This window comes from Dysidea avara, chromosome 4 (assembly GCF_963678975.1).
Source record: "Dysidea avara chromosome 4, odDysAvar1.4, whole genome shotgun sequence".
Taxonomy (NCBI): Eukaryota; Metazoa; Porifera; class Demospongiae; order Dictyoceratida; family Dysideidae; genus Dysidea; species Dysidea avara.
Window position 1 is genome coordinate 25,864,691 of NC_089275.1, and position 17,972 is coordinate 25,882,662.

Here is a 17,972-nt window from a genome sequence, read left to right on the forward strand (position 1 = left end):
AAACAAATCACCTGTAGAGAGTTCAGCTAGAAGAAGTCACCTTGTAGAGAGTTCAGCTACAAAGAAACCATCATGTAGAGATTTCAGCTACAAAGAAAGCACCTTGTAGAGAGTTTAGCTGCAAACAAATCACCTGTAGGGAGTTCAGCTAGAAACAAATCACCCTGTAGAGCGATCAGCTAGAAGAGGTCACCTTGTAGAGAGTTCAGCTACAAAGAAACCATCATGTGTAGAGTTCAGCTACAAAGAAATCACCCTGTAGAGAGTTCAGCTAGAAGAAGTCACCTTGTAGAGAGTTCAGCTACAAAGAAACCATCATGTAGAGAGTTCAGCTACAAAGAAACCACCATGGATGTAGAGAGTTTAGCTGCAAACAAATCACCTGTAGAGAGTTCAGCTAGAAGAAGTCACTTTGCAGAGAGTTCAGCTACAAAGAAACCATCATGTAGAGAGTTCAGCTACAAAGAAAGCACCTTGTAGAGAGTTTAGCTGCAAACAAATCACCTGTAGGGAGTTCAGCTAGAAACAAATCACCCTGTAGAGAGATCAGCTAGAAGAGGTCACCTTGTAGAGAGTTCAGCTACAAACAAATCAACCTGTAGAGATTTCAGTTACAAACAAATCAACAACTGTAGAGAGATCAGCTACAACCTAAATCACCTTGTAGAGAGATCAGCTACAAACAAATCACCCTGTAGAGAGTTCAGCTACAAAAAAATCACCCTGTAGAGAGATCAGCTAGAAACACATCACCCTGTAGAGAGTTCAGCTGCAAACAAATCACCTTGTAGATAGTTAAGCTACAAACAAATTATCCTGTAGAGAAATCAGCTGCAAACAAATCACCTTGTAGAGAGTTCACTTACAAACACATCTACCCGTAGAGATATCAGTTACAAACAAATCACCCCCTGTAGAGAGATCAGATCACCCTGTAGAGAGTTCAGCTACAAACAAATCACCCTGTAGAAAGTTCAGGTATAAAAAATCACCCTATAGATAATTTTGGTACAAACAAATCACCCTGTAGAGAGGTCAGCAAGATAAAAATCACCCTGCAGAGACATCAGGTTACCCTATAGAGAGGTTAGCTAGAAGAAGTCACCTTGTAGAGAGTTCAGCAACAAAGAACCCACTCTGTAGAGAGTTCAACTAGAAACTAGTTACCCTATACAGAGATCAGCTATACGTAGAAATAAGTCATCCTGTAGAGAATTCAGCTACAAACAAATCACCCTGTAGAGATTTCAGCTACAAACAGATCATCATCCTGTAGATAGTTCAGCTATAGACACAAGTCACCCTGTAGTAGGAGAAGTCACCTTGTAGAGAGATCAGCTAGAAACAAGTCAGCGTTGAAACCGGGTCAGGTCAACCGGGTCACATTTTCTCTGGGTCATCCGGGTCCGACTCGGTTTACAAATTATCCGGGTCTGACCCGGATTGGATCACGTGAGAAACAAAATTGTTCGTTTGACGATGTGGAAATTTATAAACGCTATCGTGTAGTTCTTTCGTGAGCCACGCCCACTTATTGCATTACCAACATACGCTCAGCCACGTCCATTTATTAGTAAGTGCAGTATGTAGCACAAAACTGAGGGTATCTATGGTGAGGGGTAGCTGTTGTCAGTGGGTGATGACTGTTTTTTTTTTTTTTTTTTTTGGTCTTCAACCTACAGCTACTGTAGGCTGAAGTTGCAATATTTACTCAACACGAATCGAACGCTCAAAACGAAGTCTTGTTCGCTCGCTAGAGACTAGCCAAAACATAGCTCTTATATATCGCATGCCTTGGCTTTAATTAATCCGGGTCACATCCGGGTCAACTCCGGGTCAGTGGGTCATCCGGGTCAGTAGTAGTGACCCGGCTTCAACGTTGAAACAAGTCACCTTGTAGAGACCAGCTACAAAGAAATCATCCTGTAGAGAGTTCAGCTACAAACAAATCACCCTGTAGAGAGTTCAGCTATGAACAGATCACCCTGTAGAGAGTTCAGCTACAAAGAACCCACTCTGTAGAGAGTTCAGCTAGAAATAAGTTACCCTATAGAGAGATCAGCTAGAAACAAGTCACCCTGTAGAGATTTCAGTTACAAACAGATCATCATGTAGATAGTTCAGCTAGATACAAGTCACTTTGTAGAGAAATCAGCTAGAGGAAGTCATCTTGTAGAGAGTCAGCTAGAAACAAGTCACCTTGTAGAGAGTTCAGTGACAAAGAAACTATCCTGTAGAGAGTTCTTCTACAAACAAATTGCCCTGTAGAGAGTTCAGATGCAAACACATCACCCTGTAGAGAGTTCAGCTACAAACAAATCAACCTGTAGAGAGTTTAGCTACATTTCAAGTTCCTTAGTAGAAAGATCAGCTGCGAACAAGTTATCCAGTAGGGAATAATAGACATGTAATAAATATCTAATCCAAAACAGCCAAGCTGTAAAAAAAGAGTGCGGCCCTGAGAAAGGCTATGGTGAAAAAAGATGTGAAATCCAAGGTGGCGGCCAAGAAATGGCTGTGATGGTAGGTTAATGGTAAAAATTTTAATAACGACAATTCAAGTGAATTTTGTGCCAAGACCAAGCGGCACCAAATTCACTGAATTGTTGTTATTAAAATTTTTACCATTAACCTACCATCACAGCCATTTCTTGGCCGCCACCTTGGATTTCACATCTTTTTTCACCATAGCCTTTCTCAGGGCCGCACTCTTTTTTTACAGCTTGGCTGTTTTGGATTAGATTTCACTTCTTTTTGTATTTGTATACCCCAAAGCCGGCCTATGGCTGGCTTTAGGGCTTTTTAACCTGCCATTTTTTTCTTTACTACAGGAAGAAGAAAAGATGAAGCAGGGTGATTTCTTTGTAGCTGACCTCTCTGCAAGGTGATCCTTCTAGCTGATCCCTCTACCGGATAACTTGTTTGTAGCTGAACTCTCTACAGGGTGATTTGTTTGTAGCTGAACTCTCTACAAGGTAACTTCTTCTAGCTGATCTTTCTAGTTCTACAGGGTGATTTGTTTGTAGCTGAATTCTCTACAGGGCGATTTGTTTGCAGCTAAACTGCTGAACTCTCTACAATGTAACTTCTTCTAGCTAAACTCTCTACAATGTAACTTCTTCTAGCTAAACTCTCTACAATGTAACTTCTTCTAGCTAAACTCTCTACGGGTGGCTTGTTTCTAGCTGATCTCTCTACAGGGTGACTTGTTTGTAGCTGAACTCTCTACAAGGTGATTTGTTTGTAGCTGAACTCTCTACAAGGTAACTTCTTCTAGCTGATCTTTCTACAGGGTGATTTGTTTGTAGCTGAATTCTCTACAGGGCGATTTGTTTGCAGCTAAACTGCTGAACTCTCTACAATGTAACTTCTTCTAGCTAAACTCTCTACGGGTGGCTTGTTTCTAGCTGATCTCTCTACAGGGTGACTTGTTTGTAGCTGAACTCTCTACAAGGTGATTTGTTTGTAGCTGAACTCTCTACAAGGTAACTTCTTCTAGCTGATCTTTCTACAGGGTGATTTGTTTGTAGCTGAATTCTCTACAATGTAACTTCTTCTAGCTAAACTCTCTACAATGTAACTTCTTCTAGCTAAACTCTCTACAATGTAACTTCTTCTAGCTAAACTCTCTACAGGATGACTTGTTTCTAGCTGATCTCTCTACAGGGTGACTTGTTTGTAGCTGAACTCTCTACAGGGTGATTTGTTTGTAGCTGAACTCTCTACAAGGTAACTTCTTCTAGCTGATCTTTCTACAGGGTGATTTGTTTGTAGCTGAATTCTCTACAGGGCAATTTGTTTGCAGCTGAACTCTCTACATGGTAGTTTCTTTGTAGCCGAACTCTCTACAGTGTAACTTATTCTAGCTGAACTCTCTACGGGTGGCTTGTTTCTAGTTGATCTCTCTACAGGGTGACTTGTTTCTAGCTGAACTCTCTACAGGGTGATTTGTTTGTAGCTGAACTCTCTACAAGGTAACTTCTTCTAGCTGACCTTTCTACAGGGTGATTTGTTTGTAGCTGAATTCTCTACATGGTAGTTTCTTTGTAGCTGAACTCTCTACAATGTAACTTCTTCTAGCTGAACTCTCTACAGGATGACTTGTTTCTAGCTGATCTCTCTACAGGGTGACTTGTTTGTAGCTGAACTGTCTACAGGGTGATTTGTTTGTAGCTGAACTCTCTACAAGGTAACTTCTTCTAGCTGAACTCTCTACAGGATGACTTGTTTCCAGCTGATCTCTCTACAGGGTGACTTGTTTCTAGCTGATCTCTCTACAGGGTGACTTGTTTGTAGCTGAACTCTCTACAGGGTGATTTGTTTGTAGCTGAACTCTCTACAAGGTAACTTCTTCTAGCTGAACTCTCTACATGGTGACTTGTTTGTAGCTGAACTCTCTACAATGTAACTTCTTCTAGCTGAACTCTCTACGGGTGGCTTGTTTCTAGCTGATCTCTCTACAGGGTGACTTGTTTCTAGATGAACTCTCTACAGGGTGATTTGTTTGTAGCTGAACTCTCTACAAGGTAACTTCTTCTAGCTGACCTTTCTACAGGGTGATTTGTTTGTAGCTGAACTGTCTACAAGGTAACTTCTTCTAGCTGATCTTTCTACAGGGTGATTTGTTTGTAGCTGAACTCTCTACAGGGCGATTTATTTGCAGCTGAACTCTCTACATGGTAGTTTCTTTGTAGCTGAACTCTGTACAACGTAACTTCTTCTAGCTGAACTCTCTACAGGATGACTTGTTTCTAGCTGATCTCTCTACAGGGTGACTTGTTTGTAACTGAACTTTCTACAGGGTGATTTGTTTGTAGCTGAACTCTCTACAAGGTAACTTCTTCTAGCTGATCTTTCTACAGGGTGATTTGTTTATAGTTGATTACGAATTGAAGAGTGGGCTAATAAATGGATGATGACATTTAACACAGATAAATGTGAAGTATTACAAGTTACTTTAAGTAATCCAAAACCCACAAGCTATTTCCTGTACAATAATCAACTAAGAATGGTTAGTCACGCAAAATACCTTGGTGTGATATTGGACTCTAAGATGAACTTTAACAAACATATTACCACTATTTGCAGAAAAGCTAATAGTGTATTGGCACTTCTTAAGCGTAATCTATATCATTGTAATTCTCAAATACGAAGCCAAGCCTATTTCTTGTATGTGAGACCAATACTAGAATACGCATCAATAGTTTGGGCACCATATACTAAGACTAACATTGAGAAGCTTGAAAGTGTTCGGCGACGTGCTGCCAGATTTGTGGTGTCTGATTATGATTTTTCAAGTAGTGTTACCAGTATCCTGAATGAGCTTAAATGGTGTAGTTTGGAGGTTAGAAGACAAGTAAGTAGACTGATGATGTTTTATAAGATATTGCAAGGTTCTGTCGCACTAGAACTACCCTATGAGATATTTCTCATCGACACTGTTACTAGAGGGCACAATAGAAGATATCAAACACCTTTTTCAAGAATTGATATACACAAATTCAGTTTCTTTCCAGCTACTGTCAGATTGTGGAATAGTTCACCTGACTCAGTTGTTAATTTGGATTCCTTTGGGGCATTCCGTAGATCTGCTACTGATTTCTTAAACAAATTATAATTTATAATTCTTTTTATACTTAATTAACTACTTAACTACTTAACTTAACTACATACTATATTGCACGTATACTCTTTCAGAGTCCTGCAATTATAATAATAATAATAATTCTCTACAGGTGATTTGTTTGCAGCTGAACTCTTTTACATGGTGGTTTCTTTGTAGCTGAACTCTCTACAAAGTGACTTCTTCTAGCTGATCTATCTACATGATGACTTGTTTCTAACTGAACTCTCTACAGTGTGATCTGTTCATAGCAGAACTTTCTACTGGGTGATTTGTTTGCAGCTAAACTCTTTGCATGATTGTTTCTTTGTAACTGAATTCTCTACAAGGTAACTTCTTCTAGCTGATCTCTCTACAGGGCAATTTGTTTGTAGCTGAATTCTCTACAGGGTGATTTATTTGAGCTGAACTCTCTACATGATGGCTTATTTGTAGCTGAACTCTCTATTAGGTACCTTCTTCTAGCTGATCTGACTACAGGGTGACTTGTTTGTAGCTGAATTCCCTACAGAATAACTTACAATGTAATATAACTGAGTAAATTATAAATGCAGCTGAATGCTTTATTAGGGTGACTGTTCTATTAGAGTATCTCGATCTCGCATTTGCTGCACCTAGTTGCCTTTCGAATCATAACTCAGTGATTTGTAATCCGATTCTTCTGTACTACTGCAAGGACTTTCTATGATGATTATTCCAGCTACATACTGATTTTCAGCTCGTTGCTCTAAGCGGTTTGCCTGGTAGATACGAAAACTAATAGTTTTTTTATTCATAAAAATCGATCGCGTAATTTTGACACAGGTTGGGTTTCGTGTCATATCTCCATGGTCTTTATCCCGATTCCTTTCAAACCACAAAAAGGCACTCCTACGATGGTTGCTCCATCTACATATCAATTTTCAACTGATTCCTCCAAGGCGTTTACCCTGTAGGCGTGACAGACCTTCGACCTTATTTTACGCAAATAATCGGTCATAACTCCGTGAATGTTCTTCGGATTCCTACCAAAGTTGGTACGGAGATCCGCCTTAATGAGCCCTTTAGGTGTGCCAAATTTCAGCCAAATCCGAGCACGCATTCGTGTTTTATGGCGAATTTTCCGAAGTGTGCGAAATGAAGAAGATGAAGAAGAAGAAAAAAACGAAGAAATTAAAACGAAATTTTGTTCGCTCGTATCTCGGAAATGGCTGGAGCAATTTTCTTCAAATTTGGTATGTAGACTACCCTAACTGCGTGGCACATCTCCAGGAAATTTGGTTCCAATCGGATAAGGGATCACAGAGCTACATAGGTGTGAAAATTGCGTTTTCTTTCTTCCTGTTAATATACTCACGGTGTGGCGCGCCGGCTTCTTGGGCCGCACGACACACTATCGTGTGTCTTGATATTTATATAATTACTGATAAAATCAAAAACAGTTGAAGTATTAAAAATCTGCTCTCTCTTTTTATTCTTCCTGTGGTAAAGAAAAAAAAGATAGTTTAAAAAAGTCCCAAAGCCGGCCTATGGCCAGCTTTGGGGTATACAAATACAAAAAGAAGTGATATCTAATCAAAAACAGCCAAGCTGTAAAAAAAGGTGCAGCCCCTAAAAAGGCCATGGTGAAAAAAGATGTGAAATCCAAGGTGGCAGCCAAGAAATGGCTGTGATGGTAAGTTAATGGTAAAAATTTTAATAACGACAATTCAAGTGAATTTGGTGCCGAAACACAAATTCACATGAATTGTCGTTATTAAAATTTTTACCATTAACCTATCATTACAGCCATTTCTTGGCCGCCACCTTGGATTTCACATCTTTTTTCACCATGGCCTTTTTAGGGGCCGCATCTTTTTTACAGCTTGGCTGTTTTTGATTAGATTAATATTTAAGTCATGTGACTATCAAATGCAATAATAAATTTATATGTGGCTCTTACATTACCATGCGGGCTGGTGACAGGAAACAAAGAATCTACAATTGGTGGCCTTAGCTATAGCTATAATTATGTTGTTTGCTTGACACATCACATGTCATGTGAATAAACACAAAGAAAGTTATGAAGGAAAGCACGCTACCAGACTGGATAATGATGCAGTGAATAAGAGAAGCAGCTAGTGCAGGGGGTAGATGTGGGGGTGGGGTAGGGGGATGCTCAAAAGGTTGGAACCCCCATTTGGCACTGAGACGCCTGACTGAGTTTAACTGCTGACAACTTTTCCTTCTCAATAAAACTAAAATCAGTTTATCAGTCAAAGAAACACTTATTAAAAAATCTTATATGACAAAACGCTTACTTCTACCTTTGTTTACAGCAATAATACTTCAGATATCATTTGGAACTGCTATCTTTCTGTTATAAGCACCACTAAAAATATTTATCGTCTTCATTTTCTAAAGCAACTGTTAAAGGCTTTAGTTGCATTTCTAAATACCTAAATGGTAAGTCTACCATTAAGAATGGAGCTTCCCCTTTTAGACGTCTGGATCCTGGCGTGCCTGCGTGTAGTGAACAGTGCCTTGGTACAGTAACAGCAAACTTTCAGAAACATAAGTAGTTAAGTTAACTTTGCTAAAAATGAAACACTTGTCTCTGATAATATTGAACAGCTCACTCAGCACTACAATGTCTGCAACACATGTCCATGGGTGTACACATAATGTTACACAATACTATATTGCATAATGTTATGCCATTCCCGTGGATGGAAGCCCTATTATCGATGAAGAACCTTCACTGGTACAGAAGGATAAAAGGCAACACAAAATAGTGCACGCATTGTATGGTTATCAATGGCACACGCATTGCTTATCAATATGCCAAAGGTTTCTTCTTAAGGTGAATCTGAAACATTTTCATGAAAGAAGTAGGCTGTAGCTCTACCCAGTTTTCTGCTATGCTTGACTGAATGCATCAGGCAAGCAGTAGAAAATTCTGTTAAATAATTTTTTTTAATTTAGTAGCAACTTAACAAAAACGTTTCGGGTTAATCTGAAGCCACTTTTGGGCTTGAATTTACTCAACCAATACTGTCATGTCGTTATGAGGAAAAATCAAGGCAAGTTTTTGGGTGGTGTTTTATTGCAGGCCACGCCCACACCTTGTCCCTACTATATGATGAGTGTTTAACTGTTACTAAATATGTTTGATTATACTGTTGTCAGGGCTTGCTAGAAGGAAATGTTTAGAAGATGGTATGTGGGACATTCCAGATGTAGCAGAATGTCACAATGTGGAGCAAATAAGACTGGAAAGAAGGGCTAATGAGTTGAATAGTATTGTTGAAGGTCAGAAAGGTGATGAAAGAGACACGACTCAGACTTTTAGACCTGAGGTTGTGGAAGACATTGCCGAGGGATTGGAGGATATTACAACCACCGAACAACCACTATTACCAAATGATATAGATTCAACAGCTAACACTATAGATATCATCATCTCGTAAGTTATTGTGATAAGAACTGCCTTTTGCAGAACATGATTAGCTGTATATGAAAGGAACTAAAACAGGCATTGATATCACATCTACCAACATACAGTGCAAAGTGCTTAAAATGCAGCTATAGGATAATGTTTCAATTTCCAGACACCACATAATACTGAACTACATTAAATTCTAAAAAGTTATCATCAAAATTAATGCTACAGTAATGTAGATTCGAGTTGTATCACTATGCACTTAACCACATAGTAACATTTGGAACTCTGCATTCCAATGTACTGTGTTTTTGAGTTGTTATTTGTCTCACATCTACCCACAAGTGTATTCTAATTTATACAGGACGGTTGAATTCACTCAACTTCAAAATGTTGAAGTAGATTCATCTTTTGTAATGAATGTGATTGAAGTGGGTTGTTAATTAAGTTATATGTATCAATAGAAAATGATTGTTGCATACTATGTAACGTAAAACTCTACAGTTGTATGTAGCTACGTACGTACTTACTACATCTCAATAGGCACAGTGGTGGGTCCAGGATGGTGCATTTTACCCTATCCCCCTTCCTTTGTGAAAGATCCGTACTTTTTTATTGAAATACTACACCTTGTCAGGCCAAAATGATCAGTTTATACAGCATATCCTATGAACTCTATGCTTATATTACTAGTATTTATTGCAATCTCACCTGAAACCAAAGTCAAAGCAGCTATCAAATTGTCACTCAACACCTTCATGTATTCTATGTGCCTCTATCGTTTTGCTGGTGCTTAAGACATTTCTAGCCTTTCAAGCACCTTTTAAGACTTCACAACCATCTGCAAAGGCCAAAATGGCAAAAAGCAACGGTGAGGTATTACTAAGAAGTGATTTGTTTTGTATACAGGAGAATCTGCTCTCCCCATGCAACCACCAACTTAGCCTGTTTGTGCTCCTCCACTTGCCAGCTCCTGGATCTGCCTAGTACTAGCCAGCAAAATTATTTCCAAGTGCAATTAGACATTGCTTATTTGTTTATTATTCTGTGTAATAGGAAATTCTAGTGAACACAACTCTTCAGTCAGTTGGACGTAACACGAAATTAATTATAAAGATCGTTTTCACAGTTCAGTAGCATACCATTCCATAGCTATATAATGTGTATAAAGGTCTTCAAGACATGTGTACATTTACTGGTAATGTGAATTGCCAGGAGAATTTATGAGATTTATTGGAAATTATGTGAAAATATTAGTTATGCCTTGGTCTTTGGGTGGGTAGAAGAAATTGGTATGACTTTAGTAATGTTTGTTAAAGGCAAAGTGAAGGTTGAAAGCTCTTTTAGTATTGTAAAAAAGATCATCTATCAGTATGAGTGAAGAAAACTTGATATTTTTCGATGAGATATTTTAGGCCAACTGTGTGATTCATTCTAAAAGCAGCAATTAGAAAGCTGCAGCTACCAGACTTGCTACACAATACTGATATAAACTGTAAACACTGTATCTGTCATTTAACCTATTTGTGCTGGTAGTTTTTGAGATGATAACAAAACGCCCAATGTTTGATGCCCAGTAGTTCATAAATTATCATGGCTGTTCACATGACGCAATGGTAATATGTAAATATAAGCATTGTCAGAATTTTTGAAAGATCTCTTTATGTGCATGGTGTATGGCAGAACCATTGTATGTTTACCTGTGGTACTCTCCTGATCATTTCTGCTGTAGATGTTAAATATGATTACTGCATTTCAAATTCTATATAAGTAAAAAAAATAATTTATTTAATGTTTTTGATCTGCTCATGAACTGTTTAGATAAAAGTGAAAACTGTTTAGTTTCACATTATAAAAGAGTATAGTGTCAAGTGTTGATATATCTATGCAAAAGCATTTCTACTAAAATCTATGAAGTATTAGTGTTACTACATTGTTGAAACTAAATTGTTATGGTAGATCTTTGGGGTGCTATTTTTTGACTGTAGCAGTCACAATTTAGTACTTTTAGATGCTTCCATAGTGCATCAGTTTTAACAGTGTACATGTAGTTACACAAGGATGTAAGACATTCTTTGTACATGAAATACCATTTAACAGGATGCCACAAATGTATTGGACAGCCTTTTGGATGAAAGGAATGATGAGTCCTTTGAGCAAATGACAAACAGGGTATGACTGATGCTCTTTTTATTATGTTTGTGTAGTGCATACCTGTGTACTTGATGGGTCCGTTGTACAATAATAATTTGGTCTGAACTGTAGTTTAAGGTATGTATATGTTGAAGAATTGAGGGGATCTATGTATTACTGAAAAAGTTAAACTTTCAGTACTACAGGAGGCATCGGAGTAGATTCAACAAGTTCTGTAATCACTTCACCATTGCTAACTTCAATAAAACATCTTTAAAGCTTTGAAGCTACAGCTACTTAGCACAGTAGAGGATACAGCATGGGGCAAATGGGAAAATTCTCCCCTATACTTTGACCAGAAAACGAAAAAGCAATGTCATACTTTTAACCATGATACTCTAATAGAGTAGTCAATAACTGTAATAGTACAGTCATTGCAATGCTATTATAGCTTTTTATAATTTTGTACTGGGTGTGCCCCCATTGTCAATTATTGAATCCATATGGTAACATGTAACATTATTAATTTTGTTAGTTGCAAGAGCACTTTATTTATCTGCATTTTACATTGAATGCAATGGCATAGCTGCACTGGTGATGACTGGGACTTGTGCCCCTCCATCAGCACTGCAGGCCACATCATCAGTAAGTCTTGTAAATCAAACAATCTGAACTGATGTATCTCACAACACTACCTTGTAGCTTTTCATGTAATGATACATGAAGTAAATTTTAAAAATGCTACTGTGTTCTGCCAACTGCATACTAATGAATTCTGAGCCTTAAATACTTGCTTTCCTCTGATCATAAGTATTGTATCATTTTTGTATGTTTCATATACATAATTAATGTAGAATGAATCAGATGCTTCTCCATCCATTGGTGAAAGAATGCTGTCCAATATTGAACGAATTGGCACACTGTTAAGTAGTACACTGGTTAGTAATTCTAATGAGACTGTCAGAGGTATTCTGGCAGGAAACAACACTGGTTAGTAGAATGTGCTTGACATGTTTGTGCAGGAATAATATACTTCTCATATCATGTAGTTATTGAAGCACAAATCCCAAGTGAACAAGATTTAATGGGAAAAAAAGATATAGATTTTCCAACTGATGACTCATCTTCTGTCAGTCCATTTAAAAATTTTGGTGACATGGTCCCAAGATATGAACTATCAACTTCTGTCATTTTAGAATAAATAAAAAGTAAAGGTATGTATTTATCCACAGAAAACAATCAAGCTGTTAAAAAGGGTGTGGTCTTCAATAGCCAAGGTGAAAAAGTTATGAAATCAATAGTGGTGACCAAGATATCTTAGCTATTACCTTTACCTGTTTTTGTGTGCATTTTATCTTTTTGTAAAATATATTTAATCTGATTTGCTTTGTGGCCTACCCTACTTGGCAGACTGCTACAATGAGAAAATGGTGTGCTTTGGAGAAGGAACTGGAAGTTTAAATATTACATTTTCTTTCTTCCTGTCAATATATTCCTGGTGTGACGTGCCCACTTTATTGGCTTCACAACACACTATTATTTGTCTTGATTACAGTATTACACGCTAACTAGCGGCAAAACTCACCAAGGGTGAATCGCTAATATGAAGTATCAAGACACACGGTAGTGTGTCGTGCGGCCCAAGAAGCCTGCGCACCACACCGTGAGTATATTTACAGGAAGAAAGTAAACGCGATTTTCACAATTTGTAGCTCCGTGATTCCTTATCCTATTAAAACCAAAGTTGCTACAGAAATGCTGGCGAGGTAGGGGAGTCCACATACCAACTTTGAAGAAAACCGCTCCAGCCATTTCCGAGATACGAGCGGCCAAAGTTTGGGTTTTTTTTCTTCATTTTTTTCTTCTACTTCTTCTTTTCGCACACTTTGCAAAATCCGCAATAAAACACGAATGCGTGCTTGGATCGGGCTGACATTTGGCACACTTAAAGGGCTCATTAAGGCAAATCTCAGTACCAAGTTTGGTAGGAATCCGATGAACATTCACGGAGTTATGACCGATTATCTGCGTAAATAAGGTCGAAGGTCTGTCACGCCCACAGGGTAAACCGCTTGAAGGAATGAGCTGAAAATTGCTATGTAGATGGAGTAACTATCGTATAGTCTCGTGTGGCCAGACCGCTTTTTTCCGTATATTGGGTGGGGAAAAAAGGGTCTGGTGCAACTCCAATAGCTGTTTACTTCTAAGCCGTCCCCACATTCCGGGGACGCTAATTGAATAACATTGGTCACAAAGGAGTGCCATGACGTCAGTAAAACTATGAAGTATTCCTACACTCCTGCTCCGGTTGTGAGTCTTGTTACACGATGAGGATTAACTTTCAAGACGCTATAAAAGAGACATCGGAGCAAATTAAGATTCGTTTAAAGGATAAACAGATCTCTAGTTAACTTACTGACGTCATGGCACCTCCTTTGTGACCAATGTTATTCAATTAGCGTCCCCGGAATGTGGGGACGGCTCAGAAGTAAACAGCTATTGGAGTTGCACCAGACCCTTTTTTCCCCACCCAATATACGGAAAAAAGCGGTCTGGCCACGCGAGACTAACTATTGTAGGAGTGCCTTTTTGTGGTTTGGAAGGAGTCCAGTTAAAGGCCATCGAGATATGACACAAAACCCAACCTATGTCACAATTACGCGATCGATTTTTATGAATAAAAAAACTATTTATCACGCCTACCACGCAAACCGCTTAGAACAGTGAGCTGAAAATCGGTGTGTAGCTGGAATAATTATCATAGAAAGTCCTTGCAGTAGTACAGAAGAATCGGATTACAAACCACTGAGTTATGATTCCAAAGCCAACTACGTGTAGCATATGCGAGATCGAGATACTCTAATAGAACAGTCACCCTAATAAAGCATATAGCTACGTTTATAATATACTCCATTATAGAATTTCTTTGGCATTGCAAGTTATTCTGTAGGGAGTTCAGCTACAAACAGTTGATCTTATAGACAATTCAGCTACAAGCAAGTCATCCTGTAGAGAGTTCAGCTACAAATATGTTGCTGTAGAGATTCAGAACATTATAAGTCACACTGAAGAGAATTCAACTGTAAACAAGTCACCTTGTAAAGAGTTCAGCTACAACAAGTCACTCTGTAGAGAATTCAGCTACAAACAAGTCACTGCGTAAAGGGTTCAGCTACAAAAAAAGCTACCTAGTAGAGAGTTCATCTAGATCAGCTACAAACAAGTTACTTTATGCAATGTTCAGCTACAAGTAAGTCACTCTGTAGAGAGTTCAGCTACAAACAAGTCACTCTGTAGTACAAACAAGTCACCGTGGAGAGAGAGTTCAGCAACCAATCAAAAAACCACCATGTAAAAGAGTTCAGCTATACAAACAAGATATAACTCTATAGAGAGATCAGGTAGAAACTTAACAGATCACACTGCAGAGAGTTCAGCTAGAAACAAGTCATTCATACTGAGTAGAGAGATCAACTAGAAAACATCACCTTGTAGAGAGTTCAAATCACCCTGCAGATAGTTCAGCTACAAACAAATCACCCTATAGAGAGATCAGCTAGAAGAAGTCACCTTGTAAAGAGTTTAGCTACAAAGAAACTACCATGTAGAGAATTCAGCTATGAACAGATCATCCTGTTGAGAGTTCAGCTAGAAACAAGTCATCCTGTAGAGAGATCAGCTAGAAGAAGTTACCTTGTAGAGAGTTCAGCTACAAAGAAACAACCATGTAGAAAGTTCAACTGCAAACAAATCAAACTGTACAGAGTTCAGCTACAAACAAATCACCCTGTAGAGAGATCAGCTAGAAACAAGTCACCCTGTAGAGAAATTAACTAGAAGAAGTTACCTTGTAGAGAGTTCAGCTGCAAACAAACCATCATGTAGAGACTTCAGCTGCAAACAAATCACCCTTTAGAGAGTTCAGCTATGAAAGGATCACCCTGTAGAGAGTTCAGCTAGAAGAAGCTACCTTGTAGAGAGTTCAGCTACAAAGAAACCACCATGTAGAGAGTTCAGCTAGAAGAGGTTACCTTGTAGAGTGTTCAGTTATGAACAAACCATCATGTAGAAAGTTCAGCTGCAAACGAATCACCCTGCAGAGAGTTCAGCTACGAGACGATCACCCTATAGAGAGTTCAGCTAGAAGAAGTCACCTTGTAGAGAATTCAGCTGCAAAGAAACCACCATGTAGATAGTTCAGCTGTAAACAAATCATCCTGTAGAGAGTTCAGCTACGAACAGATCACCCGGTAGAGTTCAGCTAGAAACAAGTCACCCTGCAGAGAGATTAGCTAGAAACAAGTCATCCTGTAGAGAGACCAGCTAGAACAAGTCACTTTGTATGTAGAAAGTTCAGCTACAAAAAAAGATCATCCTGTAGAGAGGTCAGCTACAAACAAATCTCCCTGTATAGAGATCAGCTAGAAGAAGCTACCTTGTAGAGAGTTCAGCTACAAAGAAACCATCATGTAGAGAGTTAAGCTGCAAACAAATCACCTGTAGAGAGTTCAGCTACAAACAAATCTCCCTGTAGAAAGGTCAGCTAGAAGAAGTCACCTTGTAGAGAGTTCAGCTACAAAGAACCATCATGTAGAGAGTTCAGCTGCAAACAAATCACCTGTATAGAGTTCAGCTACAAACAAATCTCCCTGTAGAGAGATCAGCTAGAAGAAGTTTCCTTGTAGAGAGTTCAGCTACAAACAAATCACCCTGTAGAAAGATCGGCTAGAAGAAGTTACCTTGTGGAGAGTTCAGCTACAAAAAAACCATCATGTAGAGAGTTCAGCTGCAAACAAACCACCTGTAGAGAGTTCAGCTATAAACAAATCTCTCTGTAGAGAGATCAGCTAGAAGAAGTTACCTTGTAGAGAGTTCAGCTACAAAGAAACCATCATGTAAAGAGTTCAGCTGCAAACAAATCACCTGTATAGAGTTCAGCTACAAACAAATCTCCCTGTAGAGAGATCAGCTAGAAGAAGTTACCTTGTGAAGAGTTCAGCTACAAAGAAGCCATGATGTAGAGAGTTAAGGTGCAAACAAATCACCTGTAGAGAGTTCAGCTACAAACAAATCTCTCTGTAGAGAGATCAGCTAGAAGAAGTTACCTTGTAGAGAGTTCAGCTACAAAGAAACCATCATGTAGAGAGTTCAGCTGCAAACAAATCACCTGTAGAGAGTTCAGCTACAAACAAATCTCCCTGTAGAAAGGTCAGCTAGAAGAAGCCACCCTTGTAGAGAGTTCAGCTACAAAGAACCATCATGTAGAGAGTTCAGCTGCAAACAAATCACCTGTAGAGAGTTCAGCTACAAACAAATCTCCCAGTAGAGAGATCAGCTAGAAGAAGTTTCCTTGTAGAGAGTTCAGCTACAACAAATCACCCTGTAGAAAGATCAGCTAGAAGAAGTTACCTTGTGGAGAGTTCAGCTACAAAGAAACCATCATGTAGAGAGTTCAGCTGCAAACAAATCACCTGTAGAGAGTTCAGCTACAAACAAATCTCCCTGTAGAGAGATCAGCTAGAAGAAATTACCTTGTAGAGAGTTCAGTTACAAAGAAACGACCATGTAGAGAGTTCAGCTTCAAAGAAATCACCCTGTAGAAAATTCAGCCACAAACAAATTGCCCTGTAGAAAGATCAGTTAGAAGAAGTTACCTTGTAGAGAGTTCAGCTACAAAGAAACCATTCTGTAAAGAGCTCAGCTGCAAACAAATCACCTGCACAGAATTCAGCTACAAACAAACCACCCTGTAGAGAGATCAGCTAGAAGAAGTTACTTGTATATTGTTCAGCTACAAACAATTCACCCTATAGAGAGAGCAGCAAGAAGAAGTCACTTTGTAGAGTGTTCAGTTACAAAGAAACCACCATGGAGAGTTCTGTAATAAATATATGTATTATATATATAATTTGTACATTTACTGATAAAATCAGAAATATTTAAAGTACATCTGCTTCATCTTTTCTTCTTTATGTGGAAAAGAAAAAAAGACAGGTTAAAAAAGTCCCAAAGCCGGCCTATAGCCGGATAGGCCGGCTTTGGGGTATACAAATACAAAAAGAAGTGAAATCTAATCCAAAACAGCCAGCTGTAAAAAAAGTGTGCGGCCCTCAAAAAGGCTATGGTGAAAAAAGATGTGAAATCCAAGGTGGCGGCCAAGAAATGGCTGTGATGGTAGGTTAATGGTAAAAATTTTAATAACGGCAATTTAGATGAATTTTTTGCCAAGACCAAGCGGCACAAAAGTTCACCTGAATTGTTGTTATTAAAATTTTTACCATTAACTTACCATCACAGCCATTTCTTGGCCGCCACCTTAGATTTCACATCTTTTTTCACCATAGCCTTTTTGAGGGCCGCACACTTTTTTTACAGCTGGCTGTTTTGGATTAGATAGTAATCTACCACAACTAGATGAATATACTGTAAAGGAATCTAAATCAAATTGTCCAAGTCCTCAATGTTTAAGTTGGGAATGGTGCTGTTATCATTACATAAGTGTAGTCACTAAACTTGGCTGAAAGATGAGAACCACCTTTTATGACACAGTGTTTTTGGCATCAGGGGCATAGAGAAGAGTTTTCCAAGGATTTCAGGAAGCTCTTCTTTTAGACGTAGATTTCTAAGGTTTTAGCAGTACTAGCTAACACAGTATGTTTGGCCATGCATAGATAATGTATGCGTTCCTAATGGATTGGAAATGCCTGTTAAATTATTTACCTATCCTAGTTACAGTACGTCAGTACATTCAGAAATTTGTTGAAATGTACTGAGTGGCTGTTTGACTTTCTCTCTCTTGTTTGAAGGCCAGTTTAA

General features: G+C 38.6%; 1 protein-coding gene across 2 annotated transcripts in view; it reads left to right on the top strand.

The window, feature by feature from the left end:
• Positions 1–17,972, top strand: part of LOC136254560 (hemicentin-1-like) — a 55,940-nt gene that overhangs the window by 35,852 nt on the left and 2,116 nt on the right. For both annotated transcript variants that reach the window (XM_066047297.1, XM_066047298.1), the window contains 5 exons: positions 8,771–9,047; positions 9,388–9,454; positions 11,124–11,195; positions 12,011–12,146; positions 12,206–12,370. In XM_066047297.1, the coding sequence (XP_065903369.1) occupies positions 8,771–9,047; positions 9,388–9,454; positions 11,124–11,195; positions 12,011–12,146; positions 12,206–12,357 (704 nt within the window). In that variant the 3' untranslated portion in view covers positions 12,358–12,370. The remainder of the gene's footprint in view (positions 1–8,770; positions 9,048–9,387; positions 9,455–11,123; positions 11,196–12,010; positions 12,147–12,205; positions 12,371–17,972) is intronic.